Raw genomic sequence first — 18,318 nt, 5'->3', positions numbered from 1 at the left:
GCACTAGTGTTAGTGTCAAGCTCTCTTCGAGACAGAGCAAATCTCCAAGGCAATCAAATTGCTATTTCATTCAACATAACCCAGTATTTTCAACAGCCAAATAATATATACTCTCTAGCCAAATACAAATTAACTGAAATTAGTTACATGACCTCACATACTCTCAACTTCCCAGCCTCATCACGTACTCCCTCATCCAGCGAGGCTTCGCACGCTCCCTTTTGGCACACGCTCGGTTCTCCCATGCTCTGCTGCTACTCGGGTCTCCTGCCTCTGTGTTGTGCGCCTCTTCAGCGGACACAGCTTCTTCAGCATCCTGGGCCGAACCATTTTCCCAGCTTCTCAATGTTCTTGCACTCCTTTGGGCTCTAACGTGATTGGGCCAACCTCTTGGGCTTCACTAACATGTAGCCCCTACAATATATAAACCATTAATATGTAGACCCCGGCCGGACAAATGGTAGTTGAACTTGAACTTGAACAAATGACATGTGAGTCGAAGTCAATATGTTTATATATATGCCAAATTAATCTTTTAATGTTGATATTTAGGTATAGCATGAAATTTCTCAGAAGCTGCCTTCTGCTATTCATATACATTAGACGTTTATGTATATGTGGACACACACAAAAGCAAAATAACTCGTGAGGGTTTCTGAAAACAATTAAGCATGAAGAAATCTATAAATGTTTTGTTCTGTCATCTTGGGATTATTGTCTCCCTTGTTTGTGTATTCTTGTCAAATTTAGCGATGGCAAAAAACTCAAACAACGCTGTAGTGAAAGTAAAGGTGGGTATGGTTGTGGACTATGATCAATTGGTGGGAAGGATGGGGCTGAAGTGCATCAAAATGGCTCTCTCTGACTTGTACCCCGCTCACGCTCATGCCCATGCTCATCATGCTCATGCTCATGCTCACGCTCGTAATTACACCACCAAACTGGTGCTTCATACCAGAAACTCCAACTCTGATGTCGTTGGTGCTGCTGCTGCAGGTATTTATATATATATATACATTCTCAACTCCCAATTTATTTATTTTATATATGTTTCCAATAGTTGTCATTAATTAGTTATCTACTTAGAAATTTGAGCTTTAATGGTCAAAATATTTAATACAGAGATTTTCACATTATAACACAAGCTTAACTATTAGGGTGTCCCTATACATGTTAATTATATCTAATAACGCAATTAAAGTAGCATTAAATTAGAATATTTCCATTCTCTCATCGTTAAAAGAATAGTTAGCTTATCTTATTCCAGAAAATAATACTAATTAAGCATATTACAAAAATGAAATCTTTGTCTATAGCGGAAGAATAGTTGATAAAAAATATTTGCTGCATAATTTAATTAATTTGCTATCCAGTGGTGTAGAAAGGTTGCCCCTGTCGTTACTCTTTAATTTGTGGTCCAGTAGTACTAGTCCCTAGTCTACCATAGACTTGCAAATAAGGACAAACATTAATATATATAGATGAGCTAGTTGTTGTTATATTACAAAAATGAAGGTCCACTTACTGTCAAGATCAAAATACAGTATTATGTAGAATAAATAATAGACCTTTAATAGTTGTCATTTTGTGACACTTGTCAATTATTTTGTCAGATGACGAATTTTTAAAAAAGCTATAGGTAGAAATGTACAATGACATCATATTTTCTAGTCAAGCTCTACAATTTCCATCCTTGTCTATAAATATAGCTACCTAATTCATATCGAAGGCAAATATAATTGATATTATGGTATCATATTTTTTCGGTTGAAACAAAGCCCTGGACCTGATAAAAAACGAACAAGTCGTAGCCATTATGGGCCCGGTAACATCGAGCGAGGCCAACTTTGTGGTTGAACTTGGAGAACAAGCTCAAGTCCCCATAATATCATATTCAGCTACCAGCCCAACTCTGAGCCGAAGCTCCTATTTTTTTCGAGCCAACGAAAACCAAGTGTCCCAAGTAAAAGCCATAAGTGCTCTAGTTCAAGCCTTTGGATGGAAACAAGTCGTGCCAATTTACTCATACGGCGAATATGGAGAAGGGCTGATACCCGTTTTGACCGATGCCTTGCTAGAAGTCAACGCTCGTGTCCCTTACAGAAGTGTTATTCCTCTCTCAGTGACCGTTGACCAAATTGGTGAAGAGCTCCGCAAGTTGATGAATATGGAAACTAGAGTGTTTATTGTTCATACAAACGACACGTTGTTTGGCACCAAGATTTTTGCTAAAGCAAGGGAGATTGGAATGTTCAAAGAAGGTTATGTTTGGATTGTGACAAATGTGATGACTAATTTATTTAGTAGCATGGAGTCTTCGGCGGTTCGTTCTATGAATGGAGTATTGGGAATAAAGACTTATGTTCCAGAGTCAAAAGGGCTTAAAGAATTCAGAGCAAGGTGGAAAAGGGAATTCAAAAACGAAGAATTGAATGTTTTTGGATTATGGGCTTATGATGCTACTAAGGCTCTAACCATGGCAGCAGAAAAGGTTATTAGGAATGATAATGGAAGATTTGGCTTTCACAAGACTAAGAATAATAACAATGTTTCAGTCAACTCAACGGACCTTGACACATTTGGGGTATCTTTGAGTGGTCCTAAACTTCGTGAAGCCTTATTAAATGTAAGATTTGAAGGGCTAGCAGGGAATTTTAGCCTTGCTAATAGGCAATTACAGCCCTCAACTTATCAAATCATCAATGTTGTCAATGGTAGTGGAGAAAATGTGATTGGATTTTGGACCCCAAAACATGGCCTATTAAGGAATTTGACATTTAAATCAACAAGCACAGAATACAATACTTCCAAGGATAATTTAGATCTGATTATGTGGCCTGGAGGATCAAAATCCATTCCCAAAGGATGGGATATTCCAATAAATAAGACGAAATTAAAAGTGGGTGTTCCAATGAGAGGTGGTTTCAAAGAGTTCGTTGATGTCTCACTTAATAGAAGCAGTAACACCACGAATGTCACTGGATTTTGCATCGAGATATTTGAAGCCGTAATGAAAAGGTTACCCTACAATATTGAGTATGAGCTCATTCCATTTGTGAATTCTTCTTGGAAGAGTAATGGAACTTATGATGATTTGGTTTATCAAGTTTATCTTGGAGTACGTATATAATTAACTTTCTTGATACTACAATTTATTTTCCTGAATTGATTCAAACTATTAGGTTTGATGAGTTTCATAACTAGCTTTGATTTTTTTTTTTAATATGAAAGAATTTCGATGTTGCGGTGGGAGACATAACGATTAGAGCCAACAGGTCATTGTACGTTGATTTTACGTTGCCATATACAGAATCTGGTGTGCAAATGATAGTGCCAGTCAAAGACCAAAGGAGCAAGAATGCTTGGGTTTTTTTGAAGCCTTTGACTTGGGATCTTTGGGCAACAAGCGCTAGTTTTTTCGTATTCATTGGCTTCGTGGTTTGGGTTCTTGAACACCGAATAAACGAGGACTTCAGAGGTCCCCCATTGCACCAAATTGGCACCACCTTCTCGTTCTCCTTCTCAATCATGGTCTTTGCATACAGTAAGTTCTTTTATTCTTTACATTAACATTAATTATTAAACAGCGGTAGCCGAACACAAAAGAGGTGCATAGCCCTAGCAAAGAAAAATCTTAACATTATGTATATTATATATATAAATTAAGACCATGTTACAGTACATTACAGAACATATTATCATGAACTCTAAATTTTTAAAAAAAATAGTAATATCCAAACGGAATTTAGCTTCACAATAGTAGTCTCCAAACCGAATACCCACTAATAAATATATTTCAAATGACTGCAAAGTTCCTTTGAAGATTTTTTATATCAGTTTCCAATACTAAGAGTATATCTTTTGGTACATCTCTAGAGTAAGGAGTATCAAACAACTCACAATAAAAGGATCAAAAACACCAACAAAGAGGAACATCGCATAATACATAATATAATGTAGTATAATAATGTATACAAAGAGTAATTCCCAACCTTAGCTAAAAGTCACAATGCCCCACCACCTTAGGGCCAACATTATATACTATTAGTCATACACCGCTTTGTATCATATTATGATCATATAATAATTTTAATGCACAGTAACATATTATCAAGTATATATATATATTATATATATATGACCAACTATATATTATTAACAGGGGAAAAAGTGATTAGCAACATGGCAAGGTTCGTAACAATCATATGGGTGTTTGTGGTACTGATTCTGACTCAAAGCTACACTGCCAGTCTAACATCACTTCTAACAGTCCAACAACTCCAACCTACTGTTACCAGCGTTACCCAACTACTACAGAACAAAGACAACGTTGGTTACGTAGAAGGCTCTTTTGTTCATGGAATGTTAATAGACATAGGATTTCATGATTCTCAGCTTAAGGTTTATAAGTCTCCAGAAGAACTAGACGAGGCATTTTCAAATCACACAACCTCATCACGTGACCAAGGTATTGCAGCTGCATTCGATGAAATCCCTTACATGAAGCTCTTTCTACAAAAATATTGCTCCAAATACACCATGATTGATCCAACATTCAAAACTGATGGTTTTGGCTTTGTAAGCTAGCTTTTCTATCTCTCTCTAATATCTACTTCATTATGATCAAAAGAAATCGATACAAGCAAACTCTTATGTGTATATATGACAAAACAATTTACAGGTCTTTCCAAGAGGGTCTCCTCTAGTCCCAGATGTTTCAAGGGCAATATTGAATGTAACAGAAGGAGAGATTCTTAAGAACATTGAGAAAAAATGGTTTCACACACGAACTGATTGTCCAGACCCATACAACGTACAGGTCCTTTCTTCAAACACAAGGAGTCTTGGGCTAGAAAGCTTTTGGGGACTATTCCTTATAGCTGGAGTTTCGTCATTGTTGGCTCTTGCAATACATGGTGCTATGTTTTTCTATGGTCAAAGGCACGTTATCTTGAGCTCTAATCCAAGTACAACCCAACCTCACGATGTCTCGTCTTCAATTTGGAAAAGAATTCGTCTAATGTTTGAAATATTTGACCAAAAGGACTTGACTTCGCATACCTTTCAAAAGAGCTCACGTGAAGAGCCTACTATTACTTGTAGAAGAACCAGTCGTAGTAGTACTGTTCATGTTGAAGTCCCTCTTGATCAGGATCCCATTGCTAACACCACTTCTCACCCGAGCCCCTCAACTAATTCAAATCACACACAATAATTTCTACTCTCTTTTCCCTCTTGTTCTTATGTAAATCGACCACCACTAATTTTTCTCAACTTCACTTGTACCAATGGATCTTGGTTCTCAAAACTTTTTGGAACTTTTTTTTTTTAATTTTGTTACCTTTTAAGTTATTTTAGTAACATATTTGTTACAAATTAAAATGTGGTTGTTTAATTTTAGTTACTCTTCTATTTTTTTTTTCTTACATTTATTGCGTTGATTATTTTTTAAAATATAACTTACTATTTTTGTTACATTATAGAACTTATTACTTTATTTGCTTTTAGTAACTTTTTTTTGTTACTAATTAAATTGTGATTTATTAATTTTAGTCTTTTTTGACATTTAATCCTTTGGTTATTTTTTATTATACAACTTACTAGTTTTGTTACACTGTAGAACTTATTATTTTAGTTGGTTTATGGTAACATATTATTTTGACTATTTTTTGGTAACATCTAACTTTTGCTATGATTTAAACAGTGACTTATTATTTTGATAGCTTTCTAGTGACTTTAGGTTACTCTTTACTAACATATTGTATTAGTTACTTTTTAAAACATGTCTTGTTTTGAATTTTTTTTTTTTTTACTTTTAGATTGAAAATAAATTGTCAAATCAGAATTTTATGTAGAAACAACATGACAAAAGAATACATATAGTTTTGGCAACTTAGTATTTTAATTACTCTTTAATAACAATTTATCTCACATGCAGAAAAGCAGCATTATTAGCAATAGTAGCAGCCACATGAATAAGAATAAAAACAAGCATAAAATTTAGATATAATATATATAGAAAAAATTCTAAAGAAACTCATACCATATCGCATGGACGCCGAAGAAAATGAAAGAATAAGAGATTAATAAATTAGACAGAGAAAACAAGGAGAGAGATTGGAACTGAGAAAGAAAGAATAAAAAAAAGATAGACATAAGAGAGTAAGAGAAAGTAGTTTGAAGTTACCAAAAAAAATTAGTTGAAACACATTTGAAAAACCTGTATAGGAGACTATTCTTGTTAAATTCGGTTTATACATATACATATTTATGTGAATTGTTAATTTTGGTATTGAAAAATGATACTTTTTGTAAATTAAATATGGGGTTAGTTTTGTAAATAAAATTGGAATCAAGTTTCTTGGAATAGCTTTTTCATTAAATAAATGGAATTTTTTCAAAAATATAGCTTTTATACTATCAATGTGGAAAAATATGGAAATTATACTTTTCTTAATTTGTATGGGAAATTTTATTAAATAAAAAATTAAAATATGGGAAACGCAATTAGTAGCTAACTAAAATATGGAAGTTAAATTTAAACCAAAACACATAAGCCAACACAGGGGTAATTAGTTACCTATGTTACTGAAATAATAGTTAATTCTTTTTCCTTTTTTAATGAAATGTTATTCCTCATTTTCCTTCAAATTTGATGTTTTTTTTTTCATATTTAATATGAGTAACTAGTCACCCCTCTTATGGTAATTGGTTACCCCTCTTATGGCAGAAGGTTACTTCTTTCAGAATAACTGGTTACCTCTCTTGGTACATGTTATTTAACCTAGCTCTAAGATTTTATTTTTACATAACTGTCAAAGATCAATCAAGTAACTAGTTACCCTACCTGGAATTTGAAAAAATAAACTTACAATCTAAAGAAAAAAAGAAAATAATGTTTATAATAAATAAATAAAATAATAAACACAATTCTTATTACAAAAAAAAAATTACAAAACAACCTAAGAAAATTTTAATATAAAATTAGTAATATAAAAAAACAAATAAGCTAAAAAAATAATAATCAAATTACAAACATACCATTCCAAATTAATAAAACTTGAATAAGAGTAAAACTATGGCATTAACCAACTTTTATACAAAAATATAGGAAAATAAACTCATAAAAGTAAAAATTCTTTAAAAAAAAAATCATAGATTAACTTTTTTTTAAAAAAGCCATATTTTTTAACTCTATTAAAAATTTCATAAAAGTAAAAAAATCAAAAGAATGAAAGTCATAGAACCTAGCCCAAATTCTAAATTTAATAAGGCCCAAAACATAGAATAGTACCTTTTAAGATTTGCTTACTTTTGTGATAGCTTCCCATCTGCGTTTTTTAAAAGTCACTAAGGCCAACTTCATCGGGTCACATTAGTTTCTCATTATAATTTGTGAAAATTACACCAAATATGGTAAAATTTTCAAGAGTTTGTGCATTTTATATTGCATTTTTTGTTACTTTTTTATGCGAATTTTTTTACCATAATTTAGTTGTAACACCATATTTTAATTTGATGAACTTTTAGTAACCAGTTTTAATATTTTGTGAAAGTATTTTTGTCATTCACATTATAATTATTTTTTTAAAAAAAATTACATTTTAAAAGGTTTTTTTTTCTTGTATTTTTTAATATTATTTTTTAATTAATTAAAAAAAATCAAATCAAGTCTTTCCATCTTCCATGCAAGTACTTGATTGATTCTTAGTTTAGCTTCTCCATCACGTAATTTCGTTTCTTTATCATCTTCATTGTACGAGTAGTAGGTTTCATTTGATTACGGTTTGGTGTAACCAGTTATCTCTATGATTTTATTTTTTGATATGGTAGTAATCAGTTATCACTTTTCTTTGGTGATGTAATAGTAATTGATTACCACTATGAAATTAGTTTTTATAGTTTTAGTAATATGGTGGTAACCGATTACCAATATCAAAAGAACTTGTTATGCTAATAACAATCAAATATAAAACCTAAATAAAAAAAAAATAAGTAGATTAACCTAAACCAATCATGATGGTAACAAGTTACTTAGCAAAATCTGGGGGAAAAAATGCTCGTAAAGGTCACTAGTTACTTAGCCAGATCTAAAAAATCATATTCGGGAAGAAAAAAAAAACAATCATGATGGTAACTAATTACTTAGCCAAATCTAGAAAAAAAATCAGATCTGAAAAAAGAAAAAAAACCAAATCTAAAAAACAAAATCATATAGATCTAAAAATAACCATGAAGAAGAAGAAAGAATAAAGGAAAAGGATGAGGGATAGAAGAAGACGGAGGTAGAACGTCCGTTTTGGTCACCGACGTGAGAGGGCTCCCATTGCCATGAGAGAAAAGGCATAGAGAAGGCCTAGGGGAGGTGTGAGGGAGAAAGGGTAGTGAGAGTAAGAGTGGATATTTTGTTTATGATATTTTTTTTTTATAATTTTATGGATATTTTATATGTTGAACTTTATTTTTGTCAACTACCCACATTTTGTGGCATTATTTTTTTTTGTCCATATATATATATATATATATATGTAAAAACTAAGTTTAATCTTACTATATTTTTGTAAAATTCTCTTTTAATTTGAGTCTTGAAATTCAATGATTAATATATTAGATAAGCATTGCAACTATATCAACTATCAGTAAAAAATAGGGTTTATACTTTTTTGGACTTGTGTTTTTTCCCATTACTTGTTTGGACCCTGTGTTTTGACAAATTACTTTTTGGACCATATATTTTGTAAAATAGTTAAAATAGAATCATAAACCCGATTTTAGTCAATATTTTATCAACTAAAATCACAAATAATTTACCAAACTAACAATTCAGAACAAAAATAAAATCATTATGCTTAAAAACTATGTTGTTATATTTAATTTTTCTCTTCATCAAAATTGAATTTATGGTTCTATTTTAACCATTTTACAAAACATAGGGTCCAAAAAGTAATTTGTCAAAACACAAGGTCCAAATAAGTAATGAGAAAAAAAACAGGGTCCAAAAAAATATAAATCCAAAATATCACAAAAAAAAAACTAATAAAAAGTTAGTAATAATATGTTGAGATAAAATATACACTAACATAAAATGTTGTATACTTATCATGTTATTATGTATGATATTTAATATATATTTTGTGTGTAGATCACAATAGAAATCTAGTGGCAAGCTCCGATTCTCTACCACACATTTGGCAAAATTTTAAAACAGGTACTTTTCTAATTGGATTTTTTTGGACTCAAGTTACTCAAACTGCTTTATTGGGCAAATTCTGTCTTATACAAGTCACTTATTTTTTATCAACTCATTTTTGTCTTTGTATACCATTTGGCTAAACAATTGACATTTAAGATGTATTTAAATCCCTCCACTTCTATCTATATTTTTTCGATCTTAAAGGACCCATGCGATAAAATTTTTGTTTTTGAATTTCTTAAACACAAAAATATAAATATTATTTTATTTTTGTTTCTTTATTTTTAAAAAATAAAAATATATTTGGTAACTATTTTTGTTTTTAAAAATAAAAAATAATAAACGCGTTTGATAACTTTTATTTTTATTTTTTGTTTAACAATATTAGGTGTTGATTTGAAGAAGATAAGAAAAAAAAATTGAAAACTATTTAAAAAAAATTTAAAAGTGAAAAAATTCTATTTTCAAAATTTAATAAATTTTAATTAAAATTTAAAAAAATAATAAATAAAAATAGAGTTACCAAACACATTTTATGTTTAATTGTCAAATTTTTAAGTAATTAAATAAAAAAATTTTTTAAGTATTATCAAACAACACCAAGTGTTTCAATTATTTAGAATAGAAAAAAAAAACTAAATAATAATCAAGTAGCTTACATTTTGACTTACATTAAGCATCATATTCTTTGCCAATTTTAATTTATTAAAGTTAAATGGGCTGTGGGCATATCAAAATCCAAAACCAATGCCTAATACTCGGTTAAAACATGTAAACTCAACATATTATAGTTAATTATCTTGATATTGGAACAAATTAAATTCTCTTAATCGTTCTTCTTCTTCTTCATAAACCATATAATCAATCCTCTCTCCAATTAAAGCTTAAATAAATGTGAGCATTTTTGTCCAATCATATTCTCCCTTATTTTTGTTTCTTCTTAATAATTTTTCCATACTTAAATTGGGAAAGGACCAGTCAAGGCCATCACAACTCCATTGCAAAAGTCCCATTAACAGAATGAAGATACATCATTACATAAAATGGACAGAGAAAAAATGATGCAACCAATTTATTCCGGGCACCAATCATTTTCACCAACTACAGCTGTGTCCTCCTCACAAAGTACCTAAATCTGGCTAGTCAGGGACTCTGAAGGACTGTATATAAATATTCACCACTGGTTTGGAGGGACCATAATTCTATAGCCAACTTATTGAGGGCTCTAACTTTAAAGCTTCATAATTACTCACTTTGAAAGAGACTACAATACAGTGAACTTTCTTATGAAACAAATTCAAATAAAATTGTGGGTTTTGAGCAAAGAAACAAATCCACCAAGTTGAGCTAGATTTTGAATTCAATTTTTCCCAGGAGAAAACATGCCAGATTTACTCAAAACTACCATTTATAGCATCATTTATCAGCATAAGAAGCACACTATTTATGGTTTTATAGCCCATTTTGTGGCTTGACATCTAGAATGTCGTTTGGTTAATTATTTTGTGGAGAGAAGCTGTACTGTTGGACTGTAGTTTAAAATAAATTGTAATAGATTACTGGGACAATGTGTCTTTCACTTGGAATTAATTTTTAACTCCAAAAATTACAGTTGGTTTTTCTTCCTTAGCTAGCAAACTAGCAATGAAGATGGACCTAATAATAATATTATCTTGAATGTTGCCAACTCAGAGCACTAAACTCTGTTTTTTTTCCTACTTAAGAGAGTCAAACTAGTTGAAAACATGATAATTAGCATTAAAAAAAAATCAAGCACCATAGGAAGGCCATGATGTCATGAAATCTTAATGTGACATAGTAATGAGATAAAAAAAAGAAAATCCTTACTTGAATAGGGAATTTCTAGCAAAGAAGATACAAAAGGCATTTTCAGAAAGCACTAGACAAAGCTAGGCCAAGGTCCAATTATGCTCAAACAGTATAAAGTCACCCACACTTAACTCTTTACCAGAAAAAAAAAATAGCTAACATGATATTAAATATTCATAAATATAATCGGGCCATCACAATAAAAAAATAAATATTAAAGGAGTCCTTGTCATGATTGAGCTTTTTACATGATTATTTTCTGAAATAGTATACAAAAGAAGAGAGAATGTCATTTTTTGTGCTTGCTTCTGGGGAAGTAAATAATGAACGTCACCATTTGATTAGCTTGAAACTCATTGACCATCATTATAACGTACCAAAAGTTGGTATTTTTTTTTAAAAAAAAATCCAGTTGGAAAAAGAAGCTTTCTTTAATATTTTTGTGCAAAGAAAAGAAGAAGAGAAAAAAAAAAAGTGTCCTTTAAATTTAATTTTGTGAAAGTGTGGGCACAAGCACAACCTTCTCTTATTCACAATGGGGCCCATTTAGTGTCATCCATAACTTTATATTCTCCACACAAAGACCTTTTTGCAAGTCTCACATATTTTACCCTGGAAGTATGCATGGGCACATACCTACTTTATATACTTTCTATTATTCATCTCCATATGAGAAAGAGATGCTCTTCATTTTGATGTTGACCCAGTCTACTTTGAGAGCCTCTCTTCTTGCACAAACATTCTCAAAGATGGAGAGGAAAACCAAATGAAAAAGAAAATGGCTCTATTGATAAAGAAATAATGGTCCGGATTCTTCATGCACAGATATTTTTTTCCATTTTTATTATATGCTCAATGTTAATCTTCTTAAAGGAAAAAAAAAAAAACCCATGTGGCGTTAACTTCATCTTCATCTCTTTCAACTAAATAATAATTTTGAGTACCAATGAAAATAGAGACTTTGCTGGATTCTCATTCTTTTACATCATTTAATACACCAATGACTCAATATATATTGGAACAGAGACTCTTAAATCCTTATAACAGATAATGATATTTAGGGACTCAAACTCTAAACTAAATAGTTTATAAAGAACGAAACAGGTATCTATCTTAACAACTACACCACCACCACCACTTAATATTAACTATTTATTCTTCATTTTTATAAAGTTCTCTTTAATAATCTTTTTATTAAAGAAAACGCTTACATCCTGATCCGGATAGAGCTGAGCACCATATATAAAGTTTTCTAAATGATTTATATAGATCACCAATCATTTTATTTATATATATACAACATGTGAGAGCAATGTTTTCTTTTTGGCTAACACAACATATGAGCAATGTACAATATATTTGTGAATCACGTGACAGTGCTCATAATATGCATACACACATTCATGAAGTGGAGGGAAAAAAACCAAATTTAATTAATGAATACAGAATGACAATACGGATCGGTGCACTAAAGAAGAGCCAAAAAAAAATGTTATGTACTTCTACTACTGTGCAGCCTTTTTCACTTCTTTTTGTGGCCCCATGTGACATGAAATCTAAAATAAGCATGCTATAAAAGAATAAGAATGAGCATTGAAAAGTCATCCATGGCATTGTCTTAAGTAGAAAAAAAAAAGATGCCTTCTTGTCTACCATCAAAGAATTTATAAAAGCTCCATAAAGATGAAACCCTTGAAGGAAAAAGAATCAATGAAGTCATCATAAAACTCCAAGCTATTTTCTAGCAAGTTTTTCTTTATGAAGATAAAGATAAATAATTGAATAACACAAGAATAATAAACACGTATTTCCACAGCCTCAACACCATGCCACTACTGGTCTAGATATAATAATAAGAATGGGCACCCAAATCTTTTTGGTGTGTAAAAAGCAGCAAAGTGTGATATAAATATTCTGTCACTGACCAGCTTAATTTATTATGTGCTGATCTTGGTATTGTAAGTGGTTACATTGCTCACTCATTCCATCGAGGAAGTGAAAAAAGTTAAAATATGGGCTTACCCTAGCATATATATCGTGGACTATATAACCAATTAGGTGCCTTGTGCAACCCTAGATATTCTAATATTGAAATGAGTGCTTGTCTTTGTGGAGGAATCTATCTAGGCTTTTAGTGTGTTTTTTAGATGAAAAACATGGGTTCCCAATGAACTGTTACATTTTTTAAGGACAGACATTTTTTATTTTTTATAACATACTCTAAATATAAATAAGTATGTACATGTTTATACAGTTGAGATTATTAAAACAATACAATTGTGGTCCTATTTTTCATTAAATGTAAGGCTATTTCTCGCACGGTTACAAGAAAAAGACAAGTTACATGGCCACCATTTGGTTTGTGCTATGTGAGATTATATTCAGACCTTATAGATTCAAAACAGGACCATGAATGATGAGTCTATTTATTGAAGGTACTCAAAAGAAGCCAAATGGAAAATTCCATAATTGCTCTTGTTTTTAGATTCCAACATAAAAATTAGACTGGAGAAAGAGAAAAAATTATATGTATATAAAAACCATGAACATGATGGAACTGTGGAACCTAGTAACAATTCATTCGTTTCAATTTGTTTTCTTCAAAGCACCACAAAAATCAAATTGGTCTACAATTTTGTCATTTTTAGTGGTACTTAATTGTAAAAGGACAAATCCCTGACTATTAACCTAGAATGTAATGATTATCCATTTGAATTCTTGGTGCTACGAATTACAAAAGTGTTTTGTTGTTCCAAATTCTTGGTAGTTTTGGCTGCACCATTTCAAAACACCACCAAGGAATGGTTCCTCAAGACTTAATCCAAGCCAAGTCATATATGACGTAAATAAAAACTCCCACATAGGACATGCACGGAAAAGACTATTAGTACTTAAAAAAAAATGGTAAATATTGGACCGTTTACTAAAATTTTTGTTTTTGAATTTTTTACACACAAAAATAGAAATATAATTTTACTTTTGTTCTTTATTTTTAAAAAATAAAAATATGCTTGGTAACTATTTTTGTTTTTTGTTTTTAAAAACAAAAAATAATAAACGCGTTTGATAACATTTATTTTTATTTTTTGTTTAACAATATAAGGTGTTGATTTGAAGAAGAGAAGAAGAAAAAATTGAAAACTGTTCAAAAAAATTTTGAAAATGAAAAAATTCTATTTTCAAAATTTAATAAATTTTAATTAAAATTAAAAAAATAATAATAAACAAAAATAGAGTTACCAAACACATTTTATGTTTAATTTTCAAATTTTTAATTAATTAATTAAAAAACTATTTTTTTAAGTGTTACCAAACAACACCATTATTTTCAACTCTGTGTTTTGTAAAAGTTATTGATCGAACTTTATGTTTTGATAAATAATAATTCAGAACCTGCGTTTTGCAAAACGGAACAAAATAATACAACTGACGAGATTTTGGTCAAATAATTTTTCAATATGACCAAAATGTCCTCACATTTTTTATTTAAAGAATTTTGAATTATATTAAATTAATTTTAAATAATAAAAAAATCATCTAAAATTTAGAATAAATAGCATTTTTGCCCCCTGAAATATGACCACTGTATGATCGTACCTCCTAAATGATTCATGATGTTAAAAATTCTCCCTAAACTATGTACGTTACTAAAATATGGGACAACTGTTAGATTTCGTCTTATGTGGCTAACAGAATGATGACGTAATATTTTGTCTGTAGATATGGCAATGTCATGTGTAGAATAATTATCAATTTTTCCCTCCAAACTTTGACCACTACCAAATTATATCCCTTTTATAAAAAAATATATATATGTTTTTTCTTAAAAATAATAATTAAATCTTTAATAAATAAAGATTTTAATTATCAACAAATAACTCTTTTTTACTTTTTCTCTTACAATATTAATTAAAACTATTTTAGAATGAACATTTCAAATAAATATTAAAACAAAGAAAAAACTTTTAATTAAAGAGGTGAACGAAAAACTTAAATAAATAAATAAAAATTTTAATTTAAGAGGAGGAGGACAAAGGGGAAAAAACTTTGTTTTAGGACTTATTTTTTAATTTTTATATTAGAAAATATTTATTTTATATTGTAAAAGAAAAGAAAAAGTAAAAAAAAAAAGTTATTTGCTATTAATTAGATTTTTAATTTTTTGGTATTTAAATTTTATTTAATTAATTTTAAATGTTTAGTACTTTTATTTTCTTAATCTTTGAAAATACTTTTTTTTTTTAATTTTTAAGGATTTAATTATCATTTTTAAAAAGAAAAAATTAAATTAGTCTTAATAAAAATTGCACAATTTGGTAGTAGTCAAAGTTCAGGGGAAAAAATGCTACATCATCATTTCGTTTTAGCCATCTAGGACGAAATTTAACAAAAGTCTCATATTTCAGTAACGTACATAGTTCGAGGGGAATTTTTAACATCGTGAATCATTTTAGGGGCACGATCATACAGTGGTCATAATTCGGGAGACAAAAATATTATTTATTCTTTATATAATGAAATATTATTAAATAAAAAAATTAATAAAATTTGATATAAACTAAAAAATTAGAAACCGGTAACATTATTAACTAAAAAACAATAACAATTCTATTAATTAAATAAAAATTAAAACAAATTCTCAACCTAAAATACATCAACCTAAATGTGAACTTTATCTCTAAACTTTATCTTCATCCTTCTCCTCCTCTTCTTCTTCTTCTAAACCTAGAAACAAATTTTAAGAAAAACAAATTTAAGATACAAAATCAAACCAAACTAACAATATGCATACACATTTTGTTATCACATTTCAAACTCAAAATTCACACTCAAAATTAGAGTTCAAAATCAAAATAAAAAATTCTCAACACATTTCAAAATCAAAATTAAGAATCAGTCACAAATTTCAACATTACATTTGAAAATCAACATAAAAACTCAACTTTGTTCTTCTTCCTCAAACATAAAACTTGTTATACTCAGTCAATACCCAAGAACCTCAGCCTCGAACTCAGACTCAACCCAGATCTTCCCAGCTCAGGCGTCACCTTATTGCACTAGGCGTTACCCCGTTGCACCAGATGGAGAACTGCCCTCCCCATTGCACCAGACATTGCCCCATTGCACCAGATCTACCCAATAAGAAGAAGAAGAAGAAGTGTTGAAGCGTAGCAACAAGAAGAAGAAGATCGAGATGGGAAGAAAACCGAAGTCGCTGCTTACCAGATCCACCTGAAGCAAAAGTCAAAGCATGAGATGAGGCTATGTCAAAGACATTTTCTTTCTACGACGGGCGGGGGTGGGCTGGGTGGTGCGGGGTCTGGGCTAGGGACAGGGCTAGTGGCTAGGGCTGGTGGGAGAGGCTGATCTGAAACTGAAAGGGAACGTGGAAGAGGGGAAGAGAAGAAAGATGAGAGAGAATTCAACTTTTAATTAATTTTTTATTTTGAAGTATTTAATTAATTTATTAATTAAGAAAATTTGAGAGTATTTTTGTCATATTTAAAAAATTTGACAAAAATTAAGTTCAGAGTATTATTTTGTTATATTTTATAAAATACATAATCTAAATTATTATTTAATAAAATATATAGTCCAAAATGATATGTAGAGAAAGAAAAATAATGCAAGTAATTTGTGATCCCATTTTTGGCAATTGTCAATTGTTTTATCACATAGCACAAAAATGAGGCTTCAAACCTGACAACGCGCTGGACAGATAATTTTGGCTTTTTTTTATTTAATAATAATAATAAAAAAAAAAAAGTGTAGGCTAATTTATTTTTTCAAGATTTATGCGTGAGGGCTAGTAGGCTTTGCGTGCTGTTTTCTTTGTTGTGTTGCTTTTGTATGTTTGTCTCCTATTGTTGTTTGTTTGTTGTTTTGTCTTAATGCTTGTTGTCTTTACGTCTCAATGAACATGTTTTTTTCCTCATTTTGATACAAACGCAAATTTAATTATGTGATAAGGAACAATACTTTCATTACCTTTTACCTTAATATTTATAGAATAAAGATAAATCCATGCATTAAATTTTTTAACCTTACTGTGCCTTGAAACACGGTAGAAATATAATGGAAAAGAATATAAAAGGAAGCAAATATGAAAGTTTTAAAATATGGAGAAAAAGCAAGGTAATATCAAAATTTCAGATTTTAGACTTTTTATTGAAGTTTCAAGATAAGGTATGTTCATTTACAACTCTAACCAATATTTTTCATTGGTTTAATGGCCAGTTTCAAAATATACTTGAGTAATTCATTTTTTTTCCTTTAATGGCTGGGTTAGTTGAATATCTATTTTTTTTTAACACTCCTAACTTTGATAACAAAAATGAGATCCGTAGACTAATAACTAGTTACTACTATATAACATAATTAAACAAAAATACGAATGCTTAAGTAGCCAATATTCTACAAACTACACTGCACCTCAACCTTAATCATCAATTTACTTTCTCTAATGCATCTCTCTATTTTCTGCATCATATCTCTATCTATTTTCCTTCTCATCACTATTTAATTTTCTGTTCTATATTCCATCTCTTAAGTTATTTAAGATTTTACAAATTTTCAAAACATTTTTTTTTGTATTTTTTCACTTTTTAAAACAAAACTTTATCATACATGTATGTGTTTTTTTATCTAAAAAGTGTAGTTATATTTATTAATAATTACACATCATCCTATATTAAATATTGAATTGAGCACTTATTTTACAAAAAAAAAAAACTATGTACCTTATTTATTAAAAATTAGAAAATAAAGTTTTAAAAGTGGCAATTTGATTTTTTAATAAAATAAATAATTAAATCAAACAAATAAATATTCGTTACAATCATCTCAAACAAAAATTTATGCAAAAGTAGTTGAAATGTACAATAAATTTACTTTTATATTATTTGATTTCATGATAAATTGTTTTATTATTGTATTATTCTAATGATGAATATAATTTTATAAAATTAGAAAGATTAAATGTTTTAAGTATTTTTATTTTATTAGAATTGAAATGAACTTACTACATCTAAAATTTTTGTAAATAAAATTGAAAATAGTATACTTTAGCATTTTTAATTAAGAATAAATATGTAGTGGAAAAATATATTTTTTAAAAAAGTGTCTTTACATTATTTTAGAATGTAAATATAATTTTTTTATTTAAACAAACGTCTATTAGAAAAAAAAATACTCAACACTTTGGATAACCAAATTAAATTAAAATAAAACTAACTTTTCATATAGTAAATTAATATAATTAAATAAAAAATGACAAATAAATAAAAATAAAATGG

The 18,318-nt window shown here is 29.5% G+C and overlaps 1 protein-coding gene across 2 annotated transcripts; it reads left to right on the top strand.

The window, feature by feature from the left end:
• The first annotated feature begins 512 nt into the window (after nucleotides 1–512).
• On the top strand, nucleotides 513–5,400 carry LOC133797985 (glutamate receptor 2.7-like). 2 transcript variants are annotated; one of them, XM_062236138.1, is made up of 5 exons: nucleotides 513–996; nucleotides 1,779–3,118; nucleotides 3,232–3,544; nucleotides 4,163–4,468; nucleotides 4,682–5,000. In XM_062236138.1, the coding sequence occupies exons 1-5, from the start codon at nucleotides 672–674 to the stop codon at nucleotides 4,756–4,758; spliced, it is 2,361 nt and encodes a 786-aa protein (XP_062092122.1). In that variant the 5' UTR covers nucleotides 513–671; the 3' UTR covers nucleotides 4,759–5,000. The 2 variants fall into 2 exon arrangements, with proteins under 2 accessions (XP_062092122.1, XP_062092121.1); XM_062236137.1 differs by having other exon boundaries at nucleotides 532–996; nucleotides 4,163–4,578; nucleotides 4,682–5,400.
• Nucleotides 5,401–18,318: the final 12,918 nt, after the last annotated feature.

Source organism: Humulus lupulus, chromosome 8 (genome assembly GCF_963169125.1).
Source record: "Humulus lupulus chromosome 8, drHumLupu1.1, whole genome shotgun sequence".
Lineage (NCBI taxonomy): Eukaryota > Viridiplantae > Streptophyta > Magnoliopsida > Rosales > Cannabaceae > Humulus > Humulus lupulus.
The sequence above is the reverse complement of the archived record's forward strand: the minus strand, read 5'-3'. Positions and strand labels throughout refer to the sequence as shown.